At 39.8% G+C, this 11,040-nt stretch overlaps 1 protein-coding gene across 9 annotated transcripts in view; it reads left to right on the forward strand.

Moving 5' to 3' along the window:
* Positions 1–11,040, forward strand: part of camta1a (calmodulin binding transcription activator 1a) — a 402,428-nt gene that overhangs the window by 214,848 nt on the left and 176,540 nt on the right. For all 9 annotated transcript variants that reach the window (XM_014010926.1, XM_014010925.1, XM_014010929.1 and 6 more), the window contains one exon: positions 8,429–8,564. In XM_014010926.1, coding sequence (XP_013866380.1) covers positions 8,429–8,564 — 136 coding nt within the window. The remainder of the gene's footprint in view (positions 1–8,428; positions 8,565–11,040) is intronic.

Raw genomic sequence — 11,040 nt, forward strand, 5'->3', positions numbered from 1 at the left:
CTTCCATTCGCCTTACGTTGTCCCCCAACAGTTCACTCATCCTCCCACACCAATTCACCCTTATCCTCTTTACAAGGTCTTATAGGGACAGAGACACTGATGTGCAGCTACAGCCGTAATTTATATTCTTTGTAAATTGTCTGTGATTTTTTCATTGAGATAAGTGTGGGGGGAACATCTGTTTCCTGCTGCAAGGCTGCGGGGCTGGAGCTGGAGTTCTGTGGCAATCGCGGGCAGTGTAGATAGAGGAAAAGAGGGGAGGCGCACGATCTGTCTTCCTATCCTGAATTACAACTCCAGGGGCCCAGCTACCCTCTCATCACTACTATGGTATTTAGTTCAACACACTGGGTAAACAAACATTGAGCTCCATCTGTACAGCTTTGGAAATCAGTATGTTTCGCCATGTTTGGCAAACTTAACTTGATGATTCACTTCAGACTAATTCGTKTCAGTTGCTGTTTTCTCTCGTAAATATCCAAAGTGTCTTCTGAACGTGATAATGGCCTTTCAGTTGCATTGAACAGARCAGGGCATGCAGGAAACATTTGACTTGTTTGGATGAGAGCGATGACGTGATAAGATTTTAAAAGAAATCTTAGAACAGCTGACTAACAAACCCATAGTTATCAGATATTAAGCATTCGTGGTTGAAGGCTRAGGCCACTTTAGACCAGAGTACTGTGAGCTGTGGGCATCGTGATGACCGGGTGCTGAGGCCTCATTTGCAGTCTAAAAGGAGCCTGACCAGCAGCGTCTCGACGTATGAGCACTGGCGGGGGGAGTTGGAGGCGTTCAGAGCAGTGCAAACGATGAATCTCAATCTTGAGGCCGTGGCAGATTTACATTTAAAGTAGTTTTAGCGAACGCCCCACTTCCTGATGCATGCATTGGCAGGCCTGAAAGGAGCAGCTTATCTGCGAGTCATCAATTGCACGTGATGCACTCGGATAGACGCTCCCGACGTGCATCCAGCACCTCTCTGCTCACACGTTTATAGCTCGTAGATGATGTACAATCTAATAGGGCGCCATAGCTTGCAGCGTAATTACATTATTCGTGTAATATTTCTGCCCAGTCYGGACATCTTCCCATGTATGTAGTTTTGTTTTTGCAGGCGTCATCTTCGTTTTTCTTGTGATTGGCAGACACAGAAATGATCAGCACGTCTGGTTCATTTATGGTCTCCCACTTATCTCATTCATGCTGCATTGAGCAAGGCTGGAAACTCTGTGAGTGTGCCACATGTGGGATTGTTAGGTGTGTGAGACATAAAATATTAGCAGAACTATGTGTCGAGATGTGTTTGAATGAGTAGTAGGTGTGAGTGCTGCTGTTGATACAGAGAGCTAAAGGCTTTGATGGGTTATTGAGAACAGCAGGCGTCACCTCCCTTTAGAGGCACTTCAGGCCCCAACCTGCTCAATCTCCAATCCTAAAAGCTTTTCGAGTCCAACTCATCTTCCGTCTGAGGTGAGTTGGGAAGGCATACACTGTGTGCGCTATTTATCAAATCTACAACATGACGGGGGGAAAAGTCAGTCCAGTTTATATTTGATGAGAGTGTGACCAGTAACACCAAATTTTTACCATTTAAAACCCAAATGATGGATTTTCTCTCAAAACACGTTTCATAACTTTTAAGTTTTGAGTCTAATCCCAAAGTTATATCTTGTTTTAATTATAATCATAAATATAGATTCAAAGTAAACCAGAACATAGCAATTTTAACTTTTTCTTATTTTTTTTAAACGGTTAAGTGAATTTGTTTTCTTGGTTTTTAAAAAACGTTTTCATTTCTATCACAGGATAATTTTTATTCAAACTAAAATGTGTGTGGCTCCTTGCTTCTAAACTGTACTGACTTGCTTTTTTTATGCTGGCCTGAGTCACAAACAAATCATTCTCCCTTCCCTCCCTGCTGTGAGTGGTCATTAGTGTATTTTTTTGGCCTGGTCCAAATGAGAAACGTGTTGGTCACATGCTAAAAAGTGCAAATTGGTGTGAAGCTGACTGAATTCGATTCAAAACAACACTGTTAGTCCTGGTGAAATAACACCTAAAGTCTCCTYCTGTAGCAGTCGTTTTTTGTACACCTCGTTCAAACCATTTTTATTTTCCGTCCAAAATAGATTAAATCCAGTCAAGAATCAGAAAGTTACATTAAATTTTAAAAACTTTATTGCAGACCATGTTAACCATGTTGTCATTGTTTCTTATTTTGTCTAATCAGCTTTATTTACATTTTATTTTTTATTTATATATTTATTTTATTTTGGGCCTGTGATATATTACTAAAAACAACTGTGAATTGTTAACCACATAGTATTTTTTAAAAGCTTTCTAATCAAATCAGTTAAAAGACATTTTGGCTGTGGGAAACAAAGATATGCAGAGTGTAAAGTTAGGTTGTTCATTTTTCCTAAAAGCATTGGACCAGATTGCACCTTTGCTCCCATGTTGCACAAAAAAAAAYTTGATTCTCTCAATCATTTCACAATATTTTTTTATTAGCCTTTTATTGTCCTGCAGAGGGGAAATTAATCCTCTGCATTTTACACATCGCACATGTGAACACACGTGGAGCAGTGAGCTGCCAATTACAGTGCCCAGGGAGCAGCTGAGGGGTTAAGTGCCTTGCTCAAGGGTCCAAAGTGGGGCTAGTTGGTATGCTGAGAAATTAGCTTTAAAAACTACTGAAATTTTTTTGGGGGGACAGTGTTTCTAAATAGCTCTTAGATGTTCTTTCATGTTATTAGACAAACTATACATCCTTTGCCCATCCTTGCTTCTTAAGGTTTTGTGCAACCCTGTAGTAGCAAGTTGTCAAAAAATCACATGACCTGATCATGTAAAGACTTCTTTATCCTTTTGACTAGTTTCAAATTTCAATTATGTCAATTCATTTAAAGCAGGCATACCAACGCAGGGAAACAACTGCAACATGCAGGATAGTGGGCCATGAAGAACAGAACTGAGAACCTCTGCCTTAGGCAGACGGCACAAATCATAAAATAATTTGGGTTCACAGGTTCTGTAAATAAATAGATATCAAGKTATTTATTTTTATGAATGTTTTCCATGTCATCCTAACTTTTCTCCCTGTGAGACTGTATACATCATGAGTTTGTTTTTAGTTTTATTCACTAGAGCTGTAGTTTGTCCAAAAATGTCTCAACTCTCACATTTATTTGGCTTTTTTGTGTCTGTTTATAACAATATAGTATAGTATGTTTTTTTACCCTCTTTGTTAGCACTTTAAACTTCAAACAGTAAAGTCGAGGCTATAGATGGGTTTTGCTCCCTTGCGCTAGCCCATTCTGAACACGTCACCAGCCTCATAAAACCCCTCCCCTACCCTTCTTTGACTTTTTCAGATGAACAAATCTGATTGAGCGAATGCCATTACCTGGGTAAATGAATGGTTCCTGAAGGAGCGGACAAGGCCTAACACCACCCTGAGGGTAAAGCTTATTATCGCTGAAAACTCTAAAAGAAGTGAGCGGGGAGCCAGCTTCTGAGTTTGTGTGCACTTTGACAGAGGCCTGCATTTACATATTAATCTGCTACATTTGGGCATCTGAGACAAAGGGGCCTCCTGTAACGCTTCTATAACCACAGAGCTGTTAGCTTTTCCCTCTCATCTATAAATATGTGCAATTCTGATAAAATTAATTGAATCGCCTAAGTATACAGTCGGAAAAAAAATGAGTCCAAAAGAGAAAGAGGGAGACAGCAAGGGGGAGCGAAGATCCATTATGTTAACAAAGCAGGCACTTTAGACTGGTCCTCTCTTCAGAATGGGTTCCTATAGGGTCTTTTGTCCAAAGTGCCTTGAATTGAAAATAGCATCCACCTAACAGTCCCTCAAAAATAGCTGAGCGAATACGTTTTTGCATCTAGCCGATAAATACGGCATGGAGCCTCTGACACCGAAGCCTCACCCCAATTTCCAGTGCTCTGGAGGAGACCAGATAGCCCCGTGTCATTTGATTTTCTGCCTTATCTCATCCGCGCCCATCTTTTTGTCTCATGCTGAGCTACATTTTAAAAAGCGCACGCTCCTTGTATCCTTTGAAGGACGAAATTCGGAATGATAGTGAAACAAACAATAGCAACCAAACTTTTAGATTCGGCCACGGAGCCCAAGTGCTGATGTGAGCATCGAGAACGGCTCTAAACTAAAGAGAGTTGTGAGTGAGGGGTAAAACGGGGGGGTGGCAGAGACGATGTCACAGCAAGGGAGAAGACAAAGACATTCCCTGGTGCACAGCTACTTGACTGACGGCAAGAAGAGCGYGGCTGCGAGGAGACCAAAGGGAGGAGGAAAGAGAGCAACAGAGATCAGCGAGGAGCGATCACGTCAGCGTCTGAGTGGCGTCTCTCATTAGAAGGTGCTGTCAGGGGCCACAGAGCGGGGACTGTGGGGACCCCCACCTCCTCCTTCCCCTCCCTTCCCACTGGCCCCTGAGATCCAGCGAGAAGAAAAAATGATTGATGAGTGATACCAAGATAAACACACGCCACAGCCCCCAAAGGCAGCCCAGCAAAATGATGCATGCAGGGTTATAAATAAATCCTGTGAAAAGAAAATGTAACAATAAACAACAAAACAATGCAAAACAACTGTTGGGTTTTCTTATTTTGGTTATTGTTACAGAAGGCACAAATCAGCTCAGCTTTTTTTTCTTTCTCTTCACTTTTGATGTGAGTTTTCAAGCTTTTTGTTTCTAGTTTTTCTCTGTATTTGTGTGCATTTTTTAGCATTTGTGCATGAGACAAGACTCACTTTGTGTGTGTGCGTTCCAAAGCTTATGTGAGTATATGGGTCTTATTGACATGAATGTGTTTACATAATCATATTTAGAGTTGTTGTTTGGAGATAAAAACAGGTACTTATTGTGTAAATCTCAACATTTTAGAGKAACTAGGCAGACTCTTTCTTGCATGCACCCCTTTACAATAAAAAAATAGATCTCATCCTCCACCGCACAATTTATATCAATCCTAACAATGACAAATGGAAGCAGCTATTAGAAAAGAATTCATGTTGATTTTTAGTAAAATAAAGGTCAGCTCAATAGCATCAGCAAACTTTTGCATACTTTGCTATTATTGTTCTGTTTTATTTTCATAAATCATCTTCACTCCACTTACTTTCTCTCTGTATTCTGCTTTTGGTCATTTCTACCATCCAGTACAGGCTCTGTGCCTCCCTCTCAGTAACAGGGATTTAGGACTTAAGTAAAGTTTAGACATCTAATACTTGTGTTTGCCTGATACCGAGGGGGGAAAAATAACAACATGCCAGATCTTTCTGTGTTGTAAGATTGAGCTTGCGACAGAACTTYAGCCTTATTTTCAGCATCTTAATCAGGAGTGATGGAAGGCCGTTAGGATGCTCCAATCCTGAGCAGCAATCTCTGAGACAGAAAGAGTACAAGAGTGGTGGATCAGATGTATTATCCCTCTCATCACAGGGTGGAAAACACAAGTGGACCAAGCAGAATGACCTGTTAAGCAGAGAGTCGTTTGTCCCATTTCTTTCAGTTTGAAAGAAATGGCTCTCGCCAAATGAGCAATTACACTTGTCAGATTTTTTTCTTCTTTTTTCCTCTTTGTGTTGCGTGCTTGCAGAACCTGGATTTACATTCAGAAAAAAAAAATCCACCTCCTTTTCGATGTTAGATTCTTACATATTGGGACACAATAAAAATAAACATTTTTTTCCTGTTTCCTCAAGTGTACCAAAGCACACAATGGWTACAAACATGTTATTATACATTAAACAAAACTGAAACCAAAATGGAAGAGCTGTGTGTGAAAAGCTAAGTCCATCCTTACAGCTTCCATCCGATTTAAGTGAGAAAATAACAACCAGGAGCTGCTGATCAAACACACTTGAATCGCGGAGCATTATCAGTATGAGCACCTCAATAAAAAACCGACTGAGGAAGTAGACCGATAAAAGCTGGAAACACAAGGAGACAAGGAAGAAACTGAACACAGAGTAAAATGCAGAAACTAACTCTAAAAGAAATAAACAGAAAACTGAACACAGAAAAACACTGATCCTGGCACGCCAAGAAGGAAAAACTAACAGTGACCTCAGAGAGCCAACTGCTGCTGTCAATCATTCTGGGATGGTCCATTTCTAAACAATTTAATATTCCTCAGTCTACAGTAAGAAAGATTATTCACAAGTTTAAAACTTTTAAAACAGTTGTGAGTCTTCCCAGTAGAAGTTCAAACAAATTCATCCCAAGGTCAGACAATGTTTTACTCATTAAATTAAAAAAAAAAAAATACCAGAGCTCCATCTCAGATTCATGATGCAACATGACAATGATCCCAAAACACAGCTGCAAATGAACAGAATGGCTGAAACAGAAAAGAAAAACGGTGCTGCAATGGTCCAGTCAAAGTCCAGACCTCTCAAGTTGATTGAAAAGATGTTTTGGAGAGATGTGCAGGTATGAATCTCTGCAAATAACTCAAGCAATGTTGGGAAAAAAGAGTGGGCCGGATTTCCTCCAAAGCAATGCGAGATACTAATAAAGGCATATAGAAAGCATCCAGTTCTAGTATTGTTGCTAAAGGAAGTTCTGCAAGCTGTTGAATCATGGGATGGATTTAGTTTTTCACACACTGCTTTTCCATTTGACCTTCATTTTTATTTCAAAAATAATGGCAGGATGAAATTTGTGTGTTTTTGTACCATTGGGGTTAGATTTGGATAAATTTTGAACCTGGTAAAACCARACTTTTCCCTTTTAGTTCTGATATAAACACAAGGATTGAAGTAGAGTGGACTTTTCCAGTTTCTATGAATCTCATTAACAACTTTGTTTTGTGAATAAACAATAAAAAAAATCACTGTGTTCAACATAATTTATTTGAGTGAGCTTTGCCATATCAAAGTTCCCTTCTTAAAAAGAAAACTCATGAGCTTTGTATCAAATTTGTGGTAGATGGTATATTTGTCTTGCTTGACAGCAAGCGCCCTTTGGTGAGACTGTTGCGCGGGCACACATCTAGTTGTCAATGCTGAAATGACATCGTGCGAGTTACATTTGTTGCTATAGATAGCGTATGTCTTTTGGTGGAGTCGATGATTGTGTCTGTGCTGGATGATGGAAGAGTGAGGAAATGTGCAGCGCAGCAAAATGTATGGATTTATAATGACGACACAAAGCCATTTCGCCAAACGTGCAAATACCAATACAAGCGTACATCTGCTTCCTGATTGTTGAGAAAGTCATAAATATTTTATGCTACACTTTCTGTTAATGTCCGACACTGAGTGCCAAATGCTTCTGATACAAATCTAAGTGGAAGGCCGATTATCATCAAATAGTTACATTATATTAGAATGAGCCAGCGGGCTGTGGTCTGGCKGTGGGAGGATGAATTATGAATGGACTCTGAGGGAGGATCTTCTCTTTCCCCAAGGGGTTTCCAACGCCACAACTCATTTAAGGTGGATGATTGAGAGATAATGGTGGAAGCCCACCTTTCTGTACCCTAGAGCAGTGTTTCCCAAAGTTGGGGTCGGGACCCAAAGTGGGGTCCCGAAACATCAAAGTGGGGTCCTGAAAAGATTTTCTGAATTAATTACATTTTTGCCTTAATTGTTACAAAGGAGTGAGGTTAGTATATTTGAAATGGATAAATGTAGTATAAAAAATATTGTTACTATGCCCATGTTTAGTTGACCTGATACAAATGTTCATCGTCCAAAAGCAGTTGGGGCCACAGGTCTCTGTTACTGTTATTTTTTTGGGTCAAAAGCTGAAAATTTTGGGAACCATTGCTCTTTGGTTCTCAAAGTTGGGCTTGGGACCCAATTATGGGTCATGAAGCGCCTTGGATAATCTCCAGAAATCAATTTAAAGGGTAATAAAATAATTGCTGATGTAATATTTTCTCTATAAATATTACAAAAACACAAAATAASTATAAATAAGTATTTATATTTGTGTACAARCTGTTTAGAWTGTCAAAAAGCCTGTGTTTTTGGGGTTATTAATGAAGTTCGTGTACTCAGACTAGTAATATTTGCGTTCACAAGTTTAAGCCATGGATATTTTGTGGGTCAGAAGATAAAACGTTTGGGAATCTCTGCCCTAGAGCACACACTTCACACTCTTTAAAACACTGCATGATGATAGCTAGTCTATTGTCAAACTGTGCATATACTGTAGATGCTGAAAAACACCATGATGAAGTCTTGTCAGCTGAGTCTCTGTTGAATATTTTTCACTTTTTTCACTGTTTGGCCCAGACTCACGCCAGGCCTTTTTGGACATCTCTGAAATGAGTTCCCAAGCTGAGCTTTATTTTACCTTAAAAATAAAAAAATAAAAGAAACATTTCACAATTCTCTTTTTTTGCTCTCCCTTTGTCTGCCCTGTCTCCCTGGATCCAGGCCGCAGAATGGGTCGATGATACTGTACAATAGGAAGAAGGTGAAGTACAGAAAGGACGGCTACTGCTGGAAGAAGAGGAAAGATGGAAAGACCACGCGGGAGGATCACATGAAGTTGAAAGTGCAGGGAGTTGAGGTGAGTGACAAAAAAGGGGGAAAAGTTTGGAAAGCGGTGCAGTGGGAGGGGTGGGAGAGAGCCAGGCTTCACTCTGACACAGACAAACGAAGGTCTACRCTGAGTTCTCCCCTGGCTGTATCGGAGACAGTCACACACTGCACTAGGCACGTGTCTCCGAGGAACCTCACCAAGAAACAATGCAGCACAACAATAGTTTTCCCTGGGAGGCCAGTGGAGTGGAACCGATTGTTTGTACCTTATTAAAGCTGTGGTTGTTGCCTTTGCTCCAGAGAGCCTCCATTAATCTTGCTGGCTCGAAGCAGCTCTGTAGAGCAAGTGTTCCCTCACCTCAGACCAAGTCACCGCTCACACCAGCTGCTGCCATTAAACGTCCACTTTTATCTCCTTCGGCTCACCTGTAGACTTATAAGGTAGTGGTTATGCAGCGTTTGAACATGGGCTGATTTAACTGTCGTCAGTGAGGCTAATTCTTCAATTTTATGTAACAGGGCTGAAGTCTTGATATATATATATTTTTTTTTACGTGTTTTGCCACAAGCACTGAGACCAGAAGCTCAGGAGTTGAGACAGAGTTTACTCAGTGATATGAGAAGGCTGGTTTTGTGACTTCGATTCAGCACAAACACATACACACAGGCTACATATAACTGCGCACCTCAGGGAGCGGAGCTGTGCGTCTTTGTCACACAGTGTGACAAAGACAAAGCTCAAGCATTTTACCATCAGGGGCTCTGCTCTCAGTTTTGTCTTTGTCTCCTCTACATATTTGTCACTCCAAGAAAATGGCCCCTTCCTGCGCCTAGCCGGCTCAGTGTCATCTCTGGTCCTGTAGTGCCCTGATAACCTGTTGGGACAACACACATTCATCCTTTTGGACTATGACAAATATTTTTGGTTTCTGACAGTTGTGGTTTTAAATGGAGTTTGTGCAACCGTCTTACAGTTTTATGGTTTGCCTTAACATGCAACTTATTGACAATACTGATAGTTGACCATTTGGCGATTGTTTTTGCAATTAAAATGGTGACTTATTTATCAGGACATAGTGGGTTTGAGTAAGAAATGTTTTAAGATGATTCTTTTGACAGATATTTTTGTACAAAGGTTAATACTGGTCAAGACTTTCAGCTCTACCCAGTAAGTTCTACTGGTGTTGAACATTTGAAACACATGCTGGCAAAATGAGTTAGAATTAGGAATTTTTCACCATTGAGTTATTATTATTTTTTACTGCTGTGTTTTACAAGCTTCAAAATGAGATGTATTGTAATTTGCATGTATAATGCATGACATTTAACCCTAAAAATCATCCATAAAGTTGTGGGCTCACATTATACACAAGAGTACATTTTACCAGGATGTGTGCTTAACCATATGGTGAATGTACAAATGTATGGAAAAGATTATTAAAGAGGAACTGTACAAAACCAAAGAGTGCTCTCTGCTGAAGTCTTGTTTAATCAAGTGACCAGGAGTTCAGGCCGAAAATAAGGAAGTACAATTGGTTTAAATAAAAGCTCCGAGGCATGGCTCCACCTAGTTGATTATGTCATCAGTGGGGTGGGGTGGGGGGGGGTCCCTCTTCTCACTGGAAGCCATGCCCTCAGACATCAAAAACCTACCCTAATGAGGATTTAAAAGTTCAGTTATGTAGTGAATTTGTTTTCAGGCAAGTAGTTATTAATATAAAAATCATCAAGTTAAGCAAAACAGTCACATTTAACAATCATTGCAGTTCTATCATGAAACTATACCAAATGTAGTGTAATTAAAATCAGTATATAACCTAAACCCTGATACTTTCTTCAATACTACTGCAATAAGTTGAGACTAATTTAAAAAGGCCATTGTGATGGAGTGTATATACAATATTTTCCAAGACACTTCAGAGTACGTTTCACCAGTCAAAAATGCATCTTAAAGAGAAAAAATATATAGATAAATCACTCCAGAGTATAAGTTGTTCCTGAAAAATTACATCAGAACAGACATTTAATGTGGACTAATTCAATAACATGGCTCCTAGGATGCCAAATAGTCTTAATTAACATAGACACATAATACAGATGAGAGAAAGTTTACATGAATCTGTGACTTTTCCTTTTTATAAGGTCAACTAAACAACATCTGCAGCAAGATACCAAAAACAAATTACCAACAACAAGCTAACATTAGCTACCATTATTAGCTTACCATTCTCTGTGTTGTGATGTTTTTTCTTTGAGTTTGGTGTAGTTCATTATTGTTGTCGCAAATTAAATGAAATAAGATTTGCAATTTGAAATATTTCGATCCCTGCTGGCCTCTACAGTGATGCAGCTTTCTGCGCAATATAAACACAAACAGTTAGATCCAATGGGCCTCATGTAGGAACATTTTCGTATTCTTATCCTAAATTTCTCTTACTTTTGTTCGTACAAAGGGTTCGTACGAACATGTCACGTCAGATTCAACAAACTCTTCTATCTTCAGG

This window comes from Austrofundulus limnaeus, unplaced genomic scaffold (assembly GCF_001266775.1).
Source record: "Austrofundulus limnaeus strain Quisiro unplaced genomic scaffold, Austrofundulus_limnaeus-1.0 Scaffold75, whole genome shotgun sequence".
Lineage (NCBI taxonomy): Eukaryota > Metazoa > Chordata > Actinopteri > Cyprinodontiformes > Rivulidae > Austrofundulus > Austrofundulus limnaeus.